Source organism: Podarcis liolepis (assembly GCF_965112155.1).
Source record: "Podarcis liolepis genome assembly, chromosome: 5".
In the NCBI taxonomy this organism is placed as follows: Eukaryota; Metazoa; Chordata; class Lepidosauria; order Squamata; family Lacertidae; genus Podarcis; species Podarcis liolepis.
In genome coordinates, this window is record NC_139556.1 from 101,723,486 (window position 1) to 101,744,810 (window position 21,325).

General features: G+C 47.1%; 1 protein-coding gene across 4 annotated transcripts in view; it reads left to right on the top strand.

Annotated features, from left to right (window-relative positions):
• TPRG1 (tumor protein p63 regulated 1) overlaps positions 1-17,918 on the top strand; it is a 56,989-nt gene extending 39,071 nt beyond the window's left edge. For 2 of the 4 annotated variants that reach the window (XR_014526451.1, XR_014526452.1), the window contains exons 5-7: positions 7,303-7,456; positions 14,405-17,626; positions 17,694-17,918. Coding sequence is in view for 2 of the 4 variants with exons in the window: in XM_083504586.1 (XP_083360712.1) it covers positions 7,303-7,456; positions 14,405-14,599 (349 nt within the window). In the remaining 2 variants the exon portion in view is untranslated. Of the gene's footprint in view, positions 1-7,302; positions 7,457-14,404 lie in introns of all 4 variants that reach the window. The other 2 variants (XM_083504586.1, XM_083504587.1) reach the window with 1 other exon arrangement.
• The last annotated feature ends 3,407 nt before the right edge of the window (positions 17,919-21,325 follow it).

Below are 21,325 nucleotides of genomic sequence, written 5' to 3' on the forward strand. Positions count from 1 at the left end.
GAAATGAGACATAGCCAGGATACTTTGGGCCTAAGGGTCCATTAATTCTAGCTTTGCCTCCCTCTCTCAGGAAAGAAAACGCTCTTCAAAAGCATGAATAATATCTCACTAAGTCGCTAGTAAAGCCCTCTCTCCATTTCCCACTTTGATTTTGGGACGGCACTTAGGCTGCCTTGTAAACTGGGCTGCAGAGCACTGTAATTATCCCGGTCTTTGGCTGCGTCGCTTCAAGGGCGTAGTCTCTGCTCAGAGTTGCACCGCCCTGCAAGGCAGAACCAGCGCATGAGAAAAGGGAAGCGAGAATCAGGAGAGGGAGGCTGGAGAGAATGGCCTCCCGGGGTCAGGGGTTCTTCAGCTGTGAGGGGTAGCTCAGTCGGTAGAGCATGAGACTCTGGAACTTGGGGTCATGGGTTCGAGTTTGGCATCAGGTTAAAGATTCCTGCATTGCACGGGGTGTACTAGATGACTCCCGTGGCAACTTCCAACTCTGTAAATCTGTGCTTCTGTGATTATGCACTGCAGAGGGTTACATAAGAAGGCCCATCTAGTCCAGCGTCCTGCTCTCACAGTGGCCAGCCAGATACCTGTAGGAAGCAGGATCTGACCACAAGAGTCCTCTCTGACCAGTAGCCTTCAATAGCCCTCTCCTCCATAGATTTCCCCAACCCTCTTTTTAAAGCCATCCAACTCTGCTTCCTGTGGCAGAGAGTTCCATAGTTTCATTAGTGCAGGCCAGTGGTTCTCAAACTTCCCCCCCCAGCCACACTTTCAGAAGAAAAAATTGTTCATGCTGCACCATTTTTTTTAATTAATAAGAAATACATTTTGCCGGAGGGGGGGGGGTGGAGTGGAGAATTCCTAGCAGTGCTTGATTTATAACCTAGAACACAACTACTTTATAAAATGATCATGGGGTGTCCAGAAAATATAAAACAATGCAGCTACACACGAAGACGAATAATTTCCCCAATATAATGATAAACGAGCCCTTTATATACATTCCTTAAGTTGTTATACAAACTCGAAGAGAGGTGTGAGTTTGCTTTTTCCAGGTAATCTCATTTATATTAGGTCTAATTCAAGTCAATTGGTCTAAACCACAGAGCCTAGGACTTGCCGATTAGAAGGTTGGCGGTTTGAATCCCTACGACGGAGTGAGCTCCCGTTTCTTGGTCCCTGCTCCTGCCAACCTAGCAGTTCGAAAGCGCGTCAAAGTGCAAGTAGACAAATAGGTACCGCTCCGGCGGGAAGGTAAACGGCGTTTCCGTGCGCTGCTCTGGTTCACCAGAAGCAGCTTAGTCATGCTGGCCACATGACCTGGAAGCTGTATGCCGGCTCCCTTGGCCAATGAAGCGAGATGCGCGCCGCAACCCCAGAGTCGGTCACGACTGGACCTAATGGTCAGGGGTCCCTTTACCTTTATCTAATTCGAGTCAAACAAATTCTCCTCTCCTCATTAGCACAAAGAAGCCTTTCTCTTTTCTGATCTTCCATATTTGCCCACGTTGGAAATCTCTGCTCACAACAATATGTCGTGGAGAACTGTAGAAGAATAGTCAGTGCTCTTGAAGAGGGGCATGGCATGGATACTGTTTTCGGTTGTATATTTTTATGCTATGCTATGCTGAAATGTTTAAATGTTTCTTTGCCTTTGAGTCTTCCTGCCCCCCTTGACATCCTCTCCTTTGAGAATCACTGCTATTGCCTCTGGTGTTCCTTCAATTCCTCTGGTGTTCCTGCAATTCTGGGCTGCATCAATAGGAGTATAGCATATAGATCAAGGGAAGTAATAGTGCCACTGTATTCTGCTCTGGTCAGACCTCACCTGGAGTACTGTGTCCAGTTCTGGGCACCACAATTCAAGAAGGACACTGACAAACTGGAACGTGTCCAGAGGAGGGCAACCCAAATGGTCAAAGGCCTGGAAACGATGCCTTATGAGGAACGGCTAAGGGAGCTGGGCATGTTTAGCCTGGAGAAGAGGAGGTTAAGGGGTGATATGATAGCCATGTTCAAATATATAAAAGGATGTCACATAGAGGAGGGAGAAAGGTTGTTTTCTGCTGCTCCAGAGAAGCGGACACGGAGCAATGGATCCAAACTACAAGAAAGAAGATTCCACCTAAACATTAGGAAGAACTTCCTGACAGTAAGAGCTGTTTGACAGTGCAATTTGCTGCCAAGGAGTGTGGTGGAGTCTCCTACTTTGGAGGTCTTTAAGCAGAGGCTTGACAACCATATGTCAGGAGTGCTCTGATGGTGTTTCCTGCTTGGCAGGGGGTTGGACTCGATGGCCCTTGTGGTCTCTTCCAACTCTATGATTCTATGATTCTATGATTCCAGATCATCGGTTCAAAGGGTTCAGCCATGTGTCCCCTGGAGCCTCTGTCTCTCCCCCCCCCCCGCCCCACAGCCCACAGCCCAGGCTGGACAGCAGATAGTTAACGTGGTTGAGCCCAAAGCCTTGTGGAAGGTGTTTTGGTCGTGCGCCATGCAACTCGGGAGCACATAAAGGCAGCAGCTGCTTTTTGGGTTTTGGAGCAGCTCAGGCCCCTGGATAGAATTGTAAGCGCTCTCTGAAAAACACACACACACAAATTTGGTTTTGTCTGACTCCGTGCCAACCTCTCGGGGGACCGACTTGTCATTATGGAGGGAAGAAAGAAACTTCCCCTGATGTCACGGCACTCAGCAAAACCCACCAGCGCCCACCTGCCCTCCGAGGTGCCAACCTTTCTCTTCCTTTGGGTCGCTAACATAAACAAACATGGAGGCTGCCGCGTCCTGCGTTGCTGGGGAGAGAAGCCTTTGTGGGTTTTGACGGAGGAAAGGGTTTGGGCCACAGGTTCTTACTGCATGTTTGTCCCCCCCACACACACACTTTCCCCCTTGCTGTGCTTCCACGCCCCGCCTGCGGAGCAAGAATTCGTGTCTGCATTTCCTCATAAATCTTGGCGTGCCGCCTGGGGCTACCCTTTTAATTCCCTCTCTGAGGTTTGCAGGGAGGAGAGGCTCAGGCAGACAAAGAGGATGGGAGCCACCGTTGTGCTGCTTTAGTCATCGGAATGGGTGCTCCTCTGTAGCTCTGGGTGAGGGAAGAAAGGTGCTTGCAAAAAAGGACAATAGGGGGAAATTGGGGGAAAGACTGGAAAGCACAATATCTGAAGAAAGAAAGGAATGGACTCTTGGTGAACTTATTGCTCTGGTGGTGACATTTTGATTTTCGATTTAACCACTAAACCATAGAATTGATCCCCCCCCCCCACTTCCCTCCCTGACCATTTCATAGAAAAATAGAATAACTGAATCCTAGAATCCTAGTGTTATGTATTGAGTTGAATAGGATCCAAAATGCAGCAGTCTGTTTGGTCCTAGAATAATGGGATCCAGAATGCAGCAGTTTGATTGGTCCACAAGAGCCACCCAATCCAGCTCCAGGTGGAAGTGAATCCGCAACCTGATTGGCCTACAGGAGAATCCCAGAATTAGCCAGTCACGTGGGGCCCATTGTGTAAATAATGTATATAAAGCAGACATTCTGGGGGAACTTCCATTCCTCCTCACCACTATGAGCTGAATAAAGAGCATGAAATCCACTCTCGACTCCAAGAATATTTCACCTACAATTGTAGAGTTGGCTAAACAGGAATCTCAGCTAAAGCACCCATGACAGATGGCCATCCAACCTCTGCTTAAAAACATCCAAGGAAGGAGAGTCCACAACCTTCTGAGGGAGACCGTTCCACTGTGGAACAACTCTTGAAATTTAGTCCGGATCTCCTTTCTTGTAACTGGAATCCATTGGATTGGGCCCTATCCTCTGGAGCAGCAGAAAGCAAGCCTGCTCCATCTTCCATGTGACAACCCTTTTGATCTTTGAAGATGGTTATCGTATCTCCTCTCAGTGCCCTGTTCCCCAGCATCTATGACAGATGACCATCTGACCTCTGCTTAGAAACCTCCAAGGAAGGAGAGCCCACCAACTCTCTAAGGGAGGTTGTTCTGCTGTTGAATAGCTCTTGCCATCAGTCGTTCTTCCTAAGGGTTAGTCTGAATCTCTTTTCTTCTCATTTGAATCCATCGGTTTGGCTCCTACCCTCTGGAGCAGCAGCAGAGAAGATGCTTGCTCCCTCTTCCATGGGACAGCCCTTGAGATATTGAAAGATGGCTATCATATCTGCTCTCAGTCTCCTCTTTTCCAGGCTAAGCATTCCCTCAACTGTTCCTCATATGGCTTGGTTTCCAGACCCTTGATCATCTTGGTCGCCCTCCTCTGCACACCCTCCAACTTGTCACCATCCTTCTTAAATTGTGGTACCCAGAACTGGACACAGAAGACCATAATGGAGCGGAACTATTATTTCCCTTGATCTTGATGGTAGACGTCTCTTGAGGCCACCTAGAATTGGTCAGGGGCAATGATTCCTCTGGCTTGCAGTTTCTGGAAACCGCAGGAGGGAAGAATTGCTCTTGAGTCCAGATTGTGTTTGTGGGTTTCCCAGAAAGGGCAACTGTGAGAAACAGGATGTTGGACTAGATGGGCCATTGACCAGAAGGCTCTTTTTATGTTCTTTAGCTAGATAGAAAATCAGAGGCGGAGCTTGAATATCAAAATACTAAATATCGGAAATTGGCAAAGAGGCAGGAGACGAGATCTGTGCTTTGTTTTCGTTTTTTCACTTATGTTCTGAGCCAGGTGCTTTCTGAATGGGAAAAAACAACAACAACCAGGACTTGGGAAACGTTTTGTCCCTGAGACGCTTTTTGCTTTTCGTGTTCCAGAACTTGGAAGCCATCAAAGAGCCCCCGATTGTGGGATCGTCTCGGGGAGGGAGCAAAATAAAGGTTTATTTAGCTCATTTCTCAGACAATACAAACCCAAGCCAGAGTTTTGGCACCCACAGCAGAGGTGGTTGGGAGGTTTTACAGTAATTACATCTGAAATGGGAAACCTGTCGTCCCCCCCCCCCATATTTTTTTTTCTAAACATCTAATCTGTCTCTTTTACTTAAGAAAAATAAAAAGTAGCATTAGTTTCAGTGTACCTACAAATACTTCTTTTTTTAAAAAAAGCAACCCCCCACATTGCACACACAGAGAGAATCATAAACAGTTGAGTCTAGTTCCTTTAAATCGGTGTGTTCCTGTATCCACCCCCAAACTCTCACAACTCACAATGCTTCTGTTTTCCACCCTTCTCAACCTCATAGAATGGTAGAGCTGGAAGGGACCTCTATGTCACATAGAGGAGGGAGAAAGGTTGTTTTCTGCTGCTCCAGAGAAGCGGACACGGAGCAATGGATCCAAACTACAAGAAAGAAGATTCCACCTAAACATTAGGAAGAACTTCCTGACAGTAAGAGCTGTTTGACAGTGGAATTTGCTGCCAAGGAGTGTGGTGGAGTCTCCTACTTTGGAGGTCTTTAAGCAGAGGCTTGACAACCATATGTCAGGAGTGCTCTGATGGTGTTTCCTGCTTGGCAGGGGGTTGGACTCGATGGCCCTTGTGGTCTCTTCCAACTCTATGATTCTATGATTCTATTCTATGATTCTATGACCCACAAGGGTCATCTAGTCCAACCCGCTGCAAGGCAGGAATCTCAGCTAACAAATCATGGACAAGTGGCCATTCGGCCTCTGTCTTCTGCTGCTCCAGAGGGTAGGTCCCAAACCAATGGCTTTGAGTTGCAAGAAAGGAGATTACAACTAAACACCAGGAAGAACTTTCTGATAGTAAGAGCTGTGGAACAGTCTCCCACGAGAAGTGGTGGACTCTCATTCACCAAACATTTTTCAACAGAGGTTGGATTGCCATCTGTCATGGATAATAATAATAATAATAATAATAATAATAATAATAATAATAAAAATAATAATATTTATACCCCTCCATCCCCAGCCAAGACCAGGCTCTGGGCGGCTAACACCAGATATAAAAACAATTGATTGAAATACAACTTTAAAAACAAGATTAAAATACAACATTAAAACATCAAAATGCAGCTTCATTTCAGTGGAAACTCAAATCAAAAACTTTGGGGGGGATGAAAACGTCAAGTCTTCACCAAGGCCAACTATCCAGACTGGTCCTACGTGGGCCAGAAAAAAGCCAGGGAAGTCCCCAAGTAGGAGTTCCATCACAGAAGGAGAAAGGGAAAGGGAAAGAGGGGGAGGAGATCAAGTTGATTCCAAGCCAAAGGCCAGGCGGAACAACTCTGTCTTACAGGCCCTGCGGAAAGAAATCAGATCCTGCAGGGCCCTGGTCTCATGAGGCAGAGCGTTCCACCAGGCCAGAGCCAGTGTTGAAAAGGCCCTGGCCCTGGTGGATGCTTCAGCAGGGGGTTGGACTAGATGACCCTCAGGGTCCCAAATATACAACTCTATCATTCTTTTTTAAAAAAGATATTTATTAAAGTTTCAACATATTACAAAAATAAGCAAAAAAGAAAGAAGAAATAAAGAAAAAAGGTAAAAAATAAAAATACAAGATAAAAACAATTAAAAAAACAGATTGGTCTTTCCATGTCTTATCTTTCATTTGCTTGTTTCCCCGACCTCCTCACACCTCCCTTTTTGTATTCCAGTTCAAATTAGTTAGTTCAGCAAATCCTTTCCCTCTTTGATTTTATCTTAATCTCTTATCTTAAAATATAATAACTTTAAATTATCACCTGTTAACAATCCATTTTTACATATTCCTTTTAACATTGCTGCTAAAAACCACTTAACTTCAATCCAACATCATTCTAACATTCATTAATTTTGCAGTATTTCTGTAAATAGTCTTTAAATTTCTTCCAATCTTCTTCCACCGACTCTTCTCCCTGGTCTCGGATTCTGCCAGTCATTTCCGCCAGTTCCATATAGACTATCACCTTCATCTGCCATTCTTCCAGAGTGGGTAAATCTTGTGTCTTCCAATACTTTGCAATAAGTATTCTTGCTGCTGTTGTAGCTCTATGATTCTTGTGCCTCCTCTAGCGTTCTCATTCTATGAAACAAGAAAGCCATTGTGGCACAATGGTTAGAGCGTTGGACTAGGACCTGGGGGATCAGCGTTCGAATCCCCAAACAAGCCACAAAGTTCACTGAGTGACCTTGGGCAAATTACCACCTCTTGGCCTAACCCACAGGGTTGTTTTGAGGGTGAATTGTGGGTAGAGAACAACCGTGTACACCAGTTTGAGGTGCTTGGGAAGTAAAGGTGGTATATAAATGAAAGAAACAAACCAATTGCCGTCCTTGGTCTGTCTGCCGAAAAAGACAGCACCTCCTCACCTGTCCAAATGTTTCGCTTTCTAGGAGGGAGGGAGAAGGCCTGAGGATCTTCTGGGACAAACAGCGAGAGCCATCTCTCCTGGCGCGCTGGAACCCCTTCTCCACCGACATGCCTTACACGACCTTCACAGAGCACCCCGTGAAGAACATCAACCAGAGGTTTATCACCATCTGCCAGGTGGGCCACAATGGGTCAAGAGGACACAAAAAATGGATTGGGTTAAGAGTAATACTGTGTCAGGCAGGGGAGTCCCCCCCCTCCCTTCGGTATCTCACTGATCAGAATCAACGAGCCGTTGATAGTTTTATAGTCCTTTTTATTACAGCATCATGTTGCCAACACAAACAGACAACCCTATTCTTCCTCTTCTGATCTGATCTGATCTGCCTGCTGCTGCAATCCCCAACCTTCGTCTTCAGAGTACAGTGGTACCTTGGGTTACATACGCTTCAGGTTATGTACGCTTCAGGGTACAGACTCCGCTAACCCAGAAATATTACCTCGGGTTAAGAACTTTGCTTCAGGATGAGAACAGAAATGGTGTGGCAGTGGCAGTGGGAGGCCCCATTAGCTAAAGTGGTGCTTCAGGTTAAGAACAGTTTCAGGTTAAGAATGGACCTCCGGAACGAATTAAGTGCTTAACCCGAGGTACCACTGTATTCCCCGACATACCGAGGGTATAATCCAGTAGCTTCCAAAATGGACATCCCAATGTTAACAGTAACAATTAAAAAAATAACAGAGAGTTCCCTTGCAGCTCATCTTGAGACCAATCTCTCTCTTGAGAGCAGCTTGGAGTAAGGCAATTCTGAGTGGGGAAATGGCTGGCAGGGAGAGGGTTAAGCCCCTCTCCCCACGCACCCATTCCCCACTCCCATTTGCAGCTTCCATGGACTGCTTTTCTTAAAAATTAAGCTCTGAGGATTGGTACCAACCTATAATTAGAGACTGATGGATCTGTCAATTTAGGTTTCTCATTTTCCCAATTTTAAACTTGGTTCACACATTTTAACATCAGTTTATGATTCATTTGATTTTTTAAAAGAGGCACTCCCATATTAGTGGATCTGCCTGCTAAAGTATTTACATTATTTTTTAAAATTTTGAAGGTAATTTATAGACCACCTTTCATTTTAAAAGTAACAAGGCAACTCCTAAACGAAAACAAATATAAAATACTCATTTTGTTTGCAATTCTGACTGATGGACACATTTTTGCAAGCAAGTTTCCCAGGTATAGTATATTGTTATGTTTTCGCTGAGGTATACCCACACGCTTTTCCTAATAGACACGTTCTTGCACTCCTTTGTTAATTATTGGAGAACTACACAACAAATTGCAGAAAAGTGTGGACTTTGAAGGATGTTCCAGTCACAATACCCAGTTTGAGAAATCTTCATAGAAATGTTCACCAATCCAAATTTCTCCCCGCATAAGAATTTAAGAAGAGCCTGGTGCAGGATCAGACCAATGATCCATCCTGTGGGAAACCAGCAAGCAAAGGAGAATTTGAGCAAAGTAATCCTTTTCCTCCTGGTCTCCAGAAGCATTGCTGCGTCCAGCCGTGGTCATTGTGGCTAGTGGCAATTGTGGCCGGTAGCCACCAATAGCCCTTCTTTTCACCTGTGGCTAACCCCAGGTTAAAGAAGACTTGCATGGGCGACTGAGCCCTCCACATAAATTTCCAAATGGAGAAATGCAGGAGGCATGTGAGGGCGGTTGCAGTAGCCACAGTGGGCATCAGATAAATGTCATGGCATGAAACGGAGATCATTCAATAATGGACTCCTGGTGCCTTAATGTAAACAGGAAATGAGTGGCATATGCCCCCCCTCCCCGCAGTGTGAAATACAAGCTCCTCAGCCATCGATTTGATACCACACATGCTCAGGTCAAAAACAATATTTCCTCCTCCCTGAATTATCTCCCCATCTGCACGCTCGTAAGGATGTCAGTAATCGGATACCCCTGTGGAAAACGGAACGAGAGAAGGAGTGCGGAGTTGCTTGTTCAAAGGGATGCTCCGTCGCCTCCGAGTGCTTTAATCCAGCTTTGGGGAGCGTTGGGAAGTTTTCCCTTTTTCAAACCCCCCTCCCTCGTGGGCGCAAGGAAAAGGAGAGAAAAGAGGTTTTATTTTTCTTCAACGAGACGGGCTGGATTTCTCGCCCAAGTGGTTTCAGGAAAACATCCGATTTGGCAAGAATGGAACCGTTCACGCTTCAAGAGATGAAGGAGCTGCTAGGAATCCTACAAACTCCGAGGGCAAGGAGGGAGGGAGCTTGCGGGCTCTGAGATCATCTTGGGAGAGCAAGGGGTGAAACCGCACGTGGGTCGGACTTCTCAGGTCGCCCCTCCAGCCCTGAACCTTTTATTTGAAGGACTCCAGGTGCAATCATTTTCAGCAATCCCAAATACTTGCAGCAGAAAACGCAGGCCGAGATGTACCTCCGGTGGAAAGGGACCAGCACGTGAGGCCCGAACACACAAAACACCGCCTTTTAGGTTTCACAGCAGCAAAATGTGGTCACAATAGGGCAGCCCGCCAGAAAGCATGCAAGCAAATAACAAAGTCTACCAGGACAGCGGAGACCTTGGAGTCTGAGCAAAAGCAAACAGATGCAGGAACTTGAAGTTTAAGCCCAGCCTAGACATTTTGGCTTCATAAGCTGCTGTGAGCCAGGCCTGTCCTGTAATAGTCCATTCTGGCTAGATTTTATTGCCCCTTTTAAAAAATCGGGTTTAGTCCAGGTTTCCAGCTGGGATTTGCTGCAGCCATTTAGAGCATCACTGCAGGAAAGCGGGTGGTGAAGGTGGGGAGAATAAATTATTAGTATTTCTGTTTAATGCATTTTTATCTCATGTTTGCGTGGCAAGGTCCCAAACCTTCCCGGGAAGTGAAATAAAGACACATGAAACAGTATTTTTGGTTAGTGGGCGAAAAAGGCCACAACTTTATTGGTTACAGAATGTGAGTGGTATTGGCTTAGGCACTGGAAACCACACGACTATATCCGACTCCTGCCCGTCTGAAGGAGTCTTGGAAGGGTTAACCACCAGTAGGGGCAGCCCTGCTGATGCACATCAACTAGGGACTCCCCCAGGGTCACCGCTAGGGGTCGTGCCATGGCCCTAGCCCCCTGTCTGGGGCTTCGGACGGAGACCACGCCCCCGGATTCCTTTAATGGAATACCTTTGGAATTTGGAAGGGTAGGTGATGGCCACTACCTCCCTTCCCCTTCAACCGAATACTCCAATGCCTAACCGCCAAACCTTACAAAGTTGTGATGATTTGTTACGAGGTAGGGGAAGAAACCAAATGGCTGGTGCCAATTTTCCAAGTAGAAAAAATCCTACCAGGCCCCTTGGACAACCAAGGCGACCAACTGAGGTCCATAGGGAGGTCAGGAGATAAAGAGCCTAACCTAAGGGAGGGAGGGAGGAAGAACTAGCCAAGCAGGGAGAAAAACAGGGGTGAGTCCTTGGCCATGGGCAGTTTAAATAGCCTGCACCATGCGGCCAGACTGTCCGAATTGGACGGCCTAAGGGTGATGTGGCTGAGGACCATTCAATGGAGCAGGGGAGGGCTTGCTCCCAGCCCACAATGACATCTCCCCAGGAACGGGACATGGCTTTCTCTCAAGTTGGGATTCAAGGGAACACATAATTTTTTTGAAACATTATACAGTGGTACCTCGGGTTATTCTTAACCTGAAACTGTTCTTAACCTGAAGCACCACTTTAGCTAATGGGGCCTCCTGCTGCCGCCGCGCCGCCGGAGCTTACAATTTCTGTTCTCATCCTGAAGCAAAGTTCTTAACCTGAAGCACTATTTCTGGGTTAGCGGAGTCTGTAACCTGAAGCATATGTAACTTGAAGCGTATATAACCTGAGGTACCACTGTACAAGGAGTAATAAGAAGAAACAAGTTAAAATATAATAGAACACATTTGGAACCAGCAATTAAATTCCAATTTGTCAGCCCAGCAATCAACATCTTCTGCACTTTCTGGCCTGTCTGGGCAGGAAGGTCTCAGCCTGCCGGTGGAAGGATAACCAAGGAAGGAGCCAGTCCACTCTCTTGGGAGGGAACCCCTCAATCTAGGAGCAGCCCAGGAAAGGCCCTGTCTCGAGATGAGCAGGCGCTGAGGCAGCCATCCACCCAGGATAGGATTTGGTTTGGGGCTTTAGGGTGTGGCAGGATAGCATGACCCGGATTCCAAAGTGCCCTCTCCTTTCCCAAGAAGGCGTCTGCATCACTTCCTGGTGGGCGGCACGGCTAAGGAAAACCCCAAGCATATTTCCATTCAGGATGGTGCCTGGAGACACCTGTCTCCAAAGATTTGCATTTGCAGATGACGAATCAGTGACTTTTCTGTGATGTCAGCGTATTTGAGAAGGGTGAGCTGCTTTTGCACTCAAGGGATATTGGCCAACTTCATCACACACTCCTAATGCCTGCAATCGGTTCTTCCAGCTAATCTTGTTGGGATAAGCAACTTTATTGCAGCGCCAGATTGGCATGGCAAGGAAGCCTGTGGCTGCAATTGGCTCAGCTGAGTGGGGGGGGGGTGTGGTGGCATTGAATGTCCATGGCATTCCTGCTGCTCAGGCAAGAGACCTCTCCAAACATTCACACTCCAGCTTCTGTGGCGGAAGGAAACGTAGCTGAAATGAAAACGTATTTTGGGCCTGATTAAGACCTGGAGGGAGTGATAAAGGTTGAGATGAAGGGGGCAGATTCCCACCTGCTTCTTGACGTTCAGGGCCCTAGAAGCAATGGGATGGGTGAATCTGCCAAAATTGGTTTCTTGTTATTTTCAGCCTTAATTTCAGTTCTCCTTATTTCCACAGCAGCTTATTTCCTTCCTTCCTTCCTTCCTTCCTTCCTTCCTTCCTTCCTTCCTTCCTTCCTTCCTTCCTTCCTTCCATTCTTGTCCTCATGAACATTTATTAGCATTTTTGTCCAGATTTCTCCTAATGTACAGATTTGTGAATACAATTTTGCCTAATATATACATTTTTTTGCAAAGCAATTTTGGTGCACGCTTCACTCTGGCATGTACATTTTGCACAAATTACTTTATTGGAGAACAGCATTGAGGGTTTCAGAGAAGTGCAGATTCCACGGAGGGCTGTGTTTGGGTTCCTGCACTGTTTCAGAAAGTGCAAATTGAGTAGGTCCTCCTTTAAGTGGGAACCTGAATCGAATTTCTCACCCCACCCCAGCTGAGCATCACATCTGGCCTGGAACTGAGCTGGCAATTCTCACTACCCATTAATTGCTTAGTTCCAGAAATACAGTTCTTTGCACTGAGGAGCTTGCAGTCTCCATGGTGAACTCTGAAGCGCAGTGTGTCAACCTGTGTGAAGAGGCAACAGGGGGTTAATCATGAGCAACATGGCTTTGTTTCCCCCAAACACCCACCAGCTACTTCTTCCCCAGTTGTGTCTCTCCCTCAGGGCCATCTTACCCATAGAGGCTAGTGGCATGGGGCGCCAGGGCGCAAAGTTCTGGAGGGCGCCAGGGAAGAGGCGGAGGCTGGACGCGGCACCTCCTGGCATCAGCTTGCCACCCTTGCCCGCCTCCGCCATGCCACGCTGAAGCAGCGCCACGCCCGGAGCCTCTATCTGCCGTGGCCAACATGGCACGGAGCAGCCAGCTGAGCCGGGAAGCGCCACATCCAGCCTCCACCTCTTCCCCACCAGAGGAGCCACCCTCCGGCCGCTGCCCCCGTCCTCCAGCCCCGCTGGCAGTGCCGTCCTCCCTAAAAAACTCTGGGAAACAGGGGGTGCTGGAGGGAGCTTTGCACCACGATGCCAGATATGCTTAAGACAGCCCTGCTCTCTCTGTTTACTCTCGAGATTTTGGCACCTCTCCACGGGGTCTGTCTGCCTGCCTGGCATGTAACCCAACCTCCTCTGTGCTCCCTGAGTTCTGAGGATGCCTCGGCGTGTTAGAAGTCACTGCCATGGACCGCTTTTAATCCTCGATCTCTGAATGGGGGCAGAAAGAGCCAGCATCTTTTGTGTGCACAAGATTCTGAAAGCTCCTGAGACTTTCAGAGCAGGAATTGGTGTGTGTGTGGGGGGGGTTCATGCACCCCATGAGCCTGCAGCGTATTTCCAGTGTGGGACACAATGTTCTTTGGGGAGGTGGCAGAGGGGTGGTCGAAGGACAAGTGGAGATTCCTGGTTCCTCGGTACTCTCAGCAGCGAGATGGCCGGGATTCAGTTTCAAATGTTATTTGCTGCAGACGGCGAAGCATCGCTTGGTTTCCTAGGCAGGCTGTTGTTTTCCTTCGGTTGCAAAGACCCACAGAATGCGCACAGTGGCTGGCTGGCTTTGGCCATTCCTGTTGGGGTATTTTTAATATGTGGGCATCCTTAGCACCCAACCACACTTGAGAAATGAGGATGGGGTAGAAATTTGTTTTGGTTTGGCACTTGTAGGCAAGTAGACCTGATTTTGCAGGGTGTGTGAACCAAAGCAGAGATCCTTCAAGATTCACACTTCTCTGAATTTTGCAATGCAGTTTGCCAGCCAAATATGGCGTACAAGAATGCATATGGTAGGGTGAAGCGTGCATAGAAAGGTATATATTAGAGAGGGTAACATGTGTTATATTTCAGATTTGCAAAATAAATAAATAAATAAATAAATATGTCCATATTGGACAAAATAGCATGTAAATGTTGCACTAAAATGTTGCTGAATTTTCATGTGGACTTTTTTTAAAAAAAAAGATTTGCAAAATGATGTGGAAATTTGGAGAACTGAAGAGTGGAAAAACTGGAATCTTGGGCAAAAGTGATGCAGCTATCTTTCCCCGTGCCTACTTCTCCTGTCCTGGATTAGTTCTCCAAGAATTCCAGGGCAGTTCTGCATCCTTGCGTAGAAGGAGTGCGGGAGATTTGCATTTGAATATCTTTGTGGCTTCCTGCTCCTGTGGGAGGGATTTCCACAGTTTGCACTGTGCAGAGAAAGCCTCCTCTTTCTATCTGCAAGGTTAGGATGGCCCAACATAAATTATTACTAGACCAGGCTACAAATATATTGTCCTGTTCAGCAACTCCCCCAAAAATGTGGCCAGCCTGACCTGATTCTTCTCCTGTGCTTCTTGCAGATCTCTGCCTTCACTGCCATGCTGGTTCAAGCAGTCCAGACTGCCGAAAGAACGGATCCCACAGCTGGCCGAACTGCCGGGGTGGAGGTGGCCCACGAGCCCCTCCTCATAGAGACCTACACGGGGCTGATGTCTTTCCTCGGAAACCGAAACAAGCTGGGTTATTCCCTTGCTCGGGGGAGTTTTGGCTTCTGAACGTCCGCCAAATTGGGGGTTTTCCTTTTGTGGTGAATGTGTTGTGTTTATTCCCCTTGAAATGTTGCTAAAGAGGGTGGGGGTTCTTAATGAAAGGGCTGTGAGATGCATCACCCCCAGCTGGCCTTATAATGTAGGAAACTGTGTGCTGAGTCCAACCATTTAGCTCATCGTGGGCATTATCTCAGGCTGGAAGCAGCTCTCCAAAGTTGCAGACTTTCCCCAGGATTACCCTGGGGATTGGACCAGAGAGCTTCTGCATGCAAAGGAGCTGCTCTGAGCTACCGTCCTGGAATGGCAAAACCTCCTTTTGCAGGGTTCAGGGCTACACAGGATTTAACCACAGGGTCTGGAAAGATCTCCCCTGTTGAAAGGAGCCGCAGTTCTCTAGAAGCCTGACAGCTGCCTGCAAGCCAATGGCCCATCTATCCAGCATCCTGTTCTCACAGGGGCCAGTCAGATGCCTGGGGAAAACCCACAAGCAGGAGCCAAGCACAAGAGAACGCTCTCCCCTCCTGTGGTTTCCAGCAACGGGCGTTCAGAAGCATCACTGCCTCCAGCTATTGAGGCAGAGTATAGTCGTTGCGGCTAACAGCTCCACTAGTGTTCATAGAATTGCAGAATTGGAAGGGAACATGAGGTTCTTCTAGGTGGTATCTGAGGAACATCTGAACACGATGCTCCTTGGTTTTTTTCCATTGCAAGCTTCTCTCCTGATAACTCAGGTGTTTCAACACCTGAGCTGGATTGCTTTAGCTGAGATTCCTGCATAGATGGCACTCGGGGTCATTTCCAGTCTTTGATTCTATGAGCATTAAGAGAATCCTCCAGAAAAACCATCACTCAAGGGACCTGTTGATGGCATTTTACCATTGTACTGTGGAGAGTGTATTAACTTATGGTCTGTGTGCGTGGTTTGGGAGCTGCACCGTCAGGGGAAAAACAATGCTGTCCAGGGTTGTAAAGACTGCAGAGAGAATAACTGGGTGTACTCTTCCCACCTTGGATCAAATCTATGCTTCCAGGTGTCACAAGAAAGCTGCAGAGATAGCGCAGGATAGTGCGCACCCCGGAAATGATCTCTTTCAGCTTCTGCCTTCTGGAAGAAGGTACAGGGTTATAAAGACTAGGATCAGCCGCCTGAGAAACAGTTTCTATCCAAATGCGATTTTGGTTTTAAACGCAGTGTAAGGTAGTCTCTATGGGAGTATATTGTATTGAATTATGGGGTATCAGAGTTTTTAGGGGGCTAACAAGGCAGGGATAGCTGGGATAGCAGCCTTGTTGGTTTCTGAATGTCTGATGTAGATTTTCAATTTCGTTGTTCTGTACGGGACAATGACAATAAAGATTATCGTATCATATTAAGCTCATTGTATCTAAAATGCAATGACAAGAATAAAGAAAATCCATGGCACATTTCGGTGAATCTGGCCCTGTTGCCAACGCAAAACCACCCTAGCCTAGTCCCAGGTTTCCACCTCTACAACCTAGGGATTAGGCAAGCCTACCCAGCAAGGCTGTTGTACGAGGCAACGTGGAGTCCTTAGAACACTCTGCGGCTGCAGTCCTAAGCCATTGAATTCCATGGGGCACAATGTGAATTGCATAGGACTGTGCTCTAGGGTGCAATATAAGTTCTATTATTTCAGTGAGAGTGGCTGAACAACAGTTGTTGTAAACCATGGAAGGAAAGAGTTGTGCTCAAGTCCTTGTTTGTGGGTTTCCCATAATGGGCATCTTGTCAGTGAAGTTCTACTCAGTATTGATCCAGAGTAGATCCCAATGTATAGTTAGCAGAGTAACAACTTAAACATGTTGCAGGATTCCCAACAAATAGACCAGAGGCCATTGTATTTCATCCAGCAGAGCTTTACTGCTACTGAAGGCAAATGAGCATAATGGTCACAAATCCGTTACATTCAGGATTGGCCCTGTCCATAAGAAATCCAGTTGCAGCAGACCTAACTTAATCTTACAATAACGTAAAATAGGACTAAACCTTAACACTAAGCATACTATGGAAGTGAGAGCTGGACCATCAAGAAGGCTGATCGCCGAAGAATGGATGCTTTTGAATTCTGGTGCTGGAGGAGACTCTTGAGAGTTCCATGGACTGCAAGAAGATCCAACCGATTCATTCTTAAGGAAATCAGCCCTGGGTGCTCACTGGAAGGACAGATCCTGAAGCTGAGCCTCCAAGACTTTGGCCACCTCAGGAGAAGAGAAGACTCCCTGGAAAAGACCCTGATGTTGGGAAAGATGGAGGGCACAAGGAGAAGGGGACGACAGAGGATGAGATGGTGGGACAGTGTTCTCGAAGCTACCAGCATGAGTTTGACCAAACTGCAGGAGACAGTGGAATACAGGAGGGCCTGGAGTGCTCTGGTCCAGGGGATCATGAAGAGTCGGACACAACTAAACGACTAAACAACAACAACAAGCATACTATGAATACCAGAAATAAAAGAGATAGAAAGAGAAAGAGAAAACCAGGCTCCTTCTGGCCTCACTATTATCGCCAGCATGACCTTGACAGAAAGAAGAGAACCAATTTAAGCCAACTGCACTCATCTTCTCTGAAGGAATAACCCAAACAACATGAACCTTCTGCTTGTTTCTTTCACGCAGAGGAGCTTCCAGAACCCTCATGAATTAAGTAGAAAAGGAAAGACCTCTACACATCAGGGCAATACTTTCAGCACTAGGAAATGCAAACTGGCACATCGGGTCGGCCACTGTGAGAACAGGATGCTGGACTAGGGGATAAGAGAGGTCATCTGGAAGACAGGTCACACCCACCTGTCCAGGTGATGGAATTGGCTTTGCAGTTGGGTCAGAAAAAGCTAAAGGCACCTGGGGAATTGGGGCTGGGTGCAGGATGGATGGGGTCCCCAACAAGGTACCCTCTGGTGCCCAACCTACGAATGAGACACTCACACACTTCCCATAGCAAATGACAGGTCAATGATAGCCTAATCTAGGTGACCCTGGTGCCTCAATCTGTACACCAACCCTGGACCAGAAGTTATTTTCTTCTTATTGTTTTATTTCAGTTACGTTTGTGTTATCTAGATTATTAGCCGGCCATTAGAAGAACAGCTATTTAGAGATTGCCGCTTGAGTTTGATTTTCCTCGTCCCTCTTTGTCTCTTTTCCTTTGTGTACCATGTTTTTCTTTTTTCTATTGTATGTCCGTGGGAAGAGACTGCCTTGTTTTGATAGTCTGTAAGCTGCTCTGGGAGCCTTTATTTGCTGAGGAGCAGCGCAAAAATGGTCCCAATAAAGACATAAATATTCTGTGTTACCATATTAAGAATCGGTTGAATTATTTAGAATTTTGGGTCGGTCTTTGTTTGAGGGAAGGGCAAAGCGAGGAAACAGTAAAAGGAATTATTAGGTGTTTGGTAAACTGCCCATGGCCAAGGACTCTATTGATGAAGGGGGTGGGGAGTTAAGTAATCAATTCGCAGATGGGTGGAAACTACATTCAGTTCACATTTGAAGTTAAATCTTCCTAATTTGTACTTTTGAAAACAATTTGAGAACGGAAACACAGCAATCCTTTGCAATCTCCAAATATTGGACTGTGGATCTCCAGCCAAGTAATGCATACAAAAATGCACATATTAAGGTAAACTGTGCATAAAAATGCAAATGTTGGTGAAAAATAAATTTGAAGATACATAAGGAAAATATGGAGCGTATTTATATTAGGCAAAATTGCATACAAAATGATTCTATTAGCAGAAATCTGCATTACAATGCTGATGAATTTTCACAAATAACTTCTTTTTTTAATAATAATAATTGCAAACTGATGAGGTAGTGCTGAAAACTAAACTCAATTGGAAAAATGAGAAACTGAAAGAAACCTAATGTGATTAAGTCAGCCATCCCTCATATCCATACAGGGCTTTTTCAAAAACAAAGATGGCAGCTACAAAAGGCCATAGAATCATAGAATTGGAAGAGACCCCAAGACTCATCTAGTCCAACCCCATTCAGTGCAGGAATCGCAGCTAAGTAAGGACTTTGGAAGAGCCTGGGGCAGGTGCCACTCACTGGGGGGCAGGACCCTTGGCAGTGCCCACTGATACTGATGCCAACCCTGCAAGGTTGGCAGCTCAAAGTTCTGGGACAGACTAGGAGAAATGCAAGTGTCTGTTGCTGGCTTTTGGAGGACCGATGGGGTTGGAGGATGGATGGCGGCTGACAGATTGAGGTTGAATCCTGACAAGACAGAAGTACTGTTTTGGGGGGACAGGGAGCGGGCGGGTGTGGAGGACTCCCTGGTCCTGAATGGGGCAACTGTGCCCCTGAAGGACCAGGTGCGCAGCCTGGGAGTCATTTTGGACTCACAGCTGTCCATGGAGGTGCAGGTCAATTTTGTGTCCAGGGCAGCTGTTTATCAGCTCCATCTGGTACGCAGGATGAGACCCTCCCTGCCTGCAGACTGTCTCGGCTGAGTGGTGCATGCTCTGGTTATCTCCTGCTTGGGCTACTGCCATGCGCTCTATGTGGAGCTACCTTTGAAGGTGACCCGGAAAATACAACTAATCAAGAATGCGGCAGCCGAGACCACATAACATCGGTCTCGAAAGACCTACATTGGCTCCCAGTACATTTCTGGGCACAATTCAAAGTGTTGCTGCTGACCTTTAAAGCCCTAAATGGTCTCAGTCCAGTATACCTGAAGGAGCGGCTCCACCCCCATCGTTCTACCCAGACACTGAGGTCCAGCTCCGAGGGCCTTCTGGCGGTTCCCTCGCTGCGATAAGCCAAGTTACAGGGAAACAGGCAGAGGGCCTTCTCGTCGGTGGCACCCACCCTGTGGAACGCCCTCCCATCAGATGTCAAAGAGAAAAACAACTACCAGACTTGTAGAAGAAATTTGAAGGCAGCCTTGTTTAGGGAAGCTTTTAATGTTTGATGCATTACAGTATTTTAATATTTTGTTGGAAGCCATCCAGAGTGGCTGGGGAAGCCCAGCCAGATGGCTGGGGTATAAATAATAAATTATTATTATTATTATTATTATTATTATTATTATTATTATTATTATTATTATTTGGAGACTTGAGCTACTGCCTCTCCGGCTGCTCAACCTCTGAGAACACAAGCAGAGCCCTTCAGCAGGATCAGGCCCATGGTCTCTCTAGTCCAGCATCCTGTTCCCACAGCGGCCACCAGATCCCCCTCGAAAACAGGACCTGAATGAGTCAACTCTCCCCCTGCCTCTAATTTGCCAGCAAATACTTCTCTTAATTTCTTCCGAGTGTAGAGAGCGTGAACCCAGCTGTTATGGCTAGTAGCCATGGAATAGCAGTCTCCTCCATGAATTTGTAAAGCTGACATTTAAAGCTATCTCCATTGGTGGTCATCACTGCCTCCAGTGGCAGGGAGTTCCATAGTTTAACAATGTTTAACATAGTTTAACATAGTTTAACAATGATGGTGGAGTTCTTCCTGGTGTCTTTCCTGACTCTCCCACCATTCAGCCTTCTTTGGAGATTTTAGCATTAGGAGAGAGAGAGAAAAAACATTTGTCTACCGACTTTATCAAGAATTTGTCTGCATCCCAGAGTTTAACTGCTGCATTTGCAAAAAGTGGGGTCGTACCCAGGTGCCAAACATGCGCAGCTTTCTATTGCATGCTTCTTAGAACGAAGCTTCCTAGCAGTTGGGGGAAAGCAGGAAAGACTGACTTGATGCAACCGTGTGCAGATACCTGCATATTTTAAGAGGCCTGTTGCAATCGCACAGTTTTTATGCGAATGCACGAAAAGGCACACCCTCTGCCCCACTGCCTGCAACTCCACGGGCAGCAATCCTCCAGGGAGATGAGGGCAAGCCCACGCCACGTTCCTGCAAAGGACCACAATGTGCAGCAGGATGGAGCCATTCTGGGGCAACCGCCTTAGCCCCGCAGCGCCAGGAAATGGGATGCAAGCGCAGGGGCCGGCGCAGGATTCAAGCTGGCAAGGGTGGCGCAACATTGCTGCAATTGGGGTCCACCCCCCTTCTCCACACCTGCTGTGCCGCCTCCATGGCGAAGACAGCCGGCCCTTCCCTCGAGGAAAAAAGACAGGGCCACTCCCTTCCCTCTTCAGCTTACAGGAATTGCCTCCGCCTGAATCACCGTTGGCACGAGGTGGGCACTGTATCCTTGGCAATGGGGCCTGGGCGGTGCCAGCTGTTACAGCTGCAGGGTTCGGCCTGGCTCTGACAATATGTCAGGATGAGGCGAGGGCCTGAGACGCGCTTCCCCAAAGCATTTCTCCGTGAAACCGCATGTGGGTCCCTTTGTGGGCCTTTCTGCCAGGCGCCCACAGGCTGGAGAGCAGAGGAATTCGAATAACTCTCTGTGTTTTGTTTTCCCTTCTCACCCACGCTGTACCCGTTCGACCCAACCTATTTAAGGCATTTCCCCAGCTGCCAGCAAGCTGGTACTTAGTTGTCTTGAGCCTCGTGGGTCACCAGGGCTGGATTTAGGTTTGCTGAGGCCCTAAGCTATTGAAGGTAACGGGACCCTTTATATGTCCAGCTGTCCTTTGTCAGCAACAAATTGTCACTGTTTTTGTGTGTGTTGAATATACGCTATGTGGTAATTTATGGACCTCATAGGTATCTAAAGCCATTTGCACATGTGACCATGAGACCAGTCCATGCAGAATGTTGTTGTTTAGTCGTTTACTTGTGTCCGACTCTTCGTGACCCCCTGGA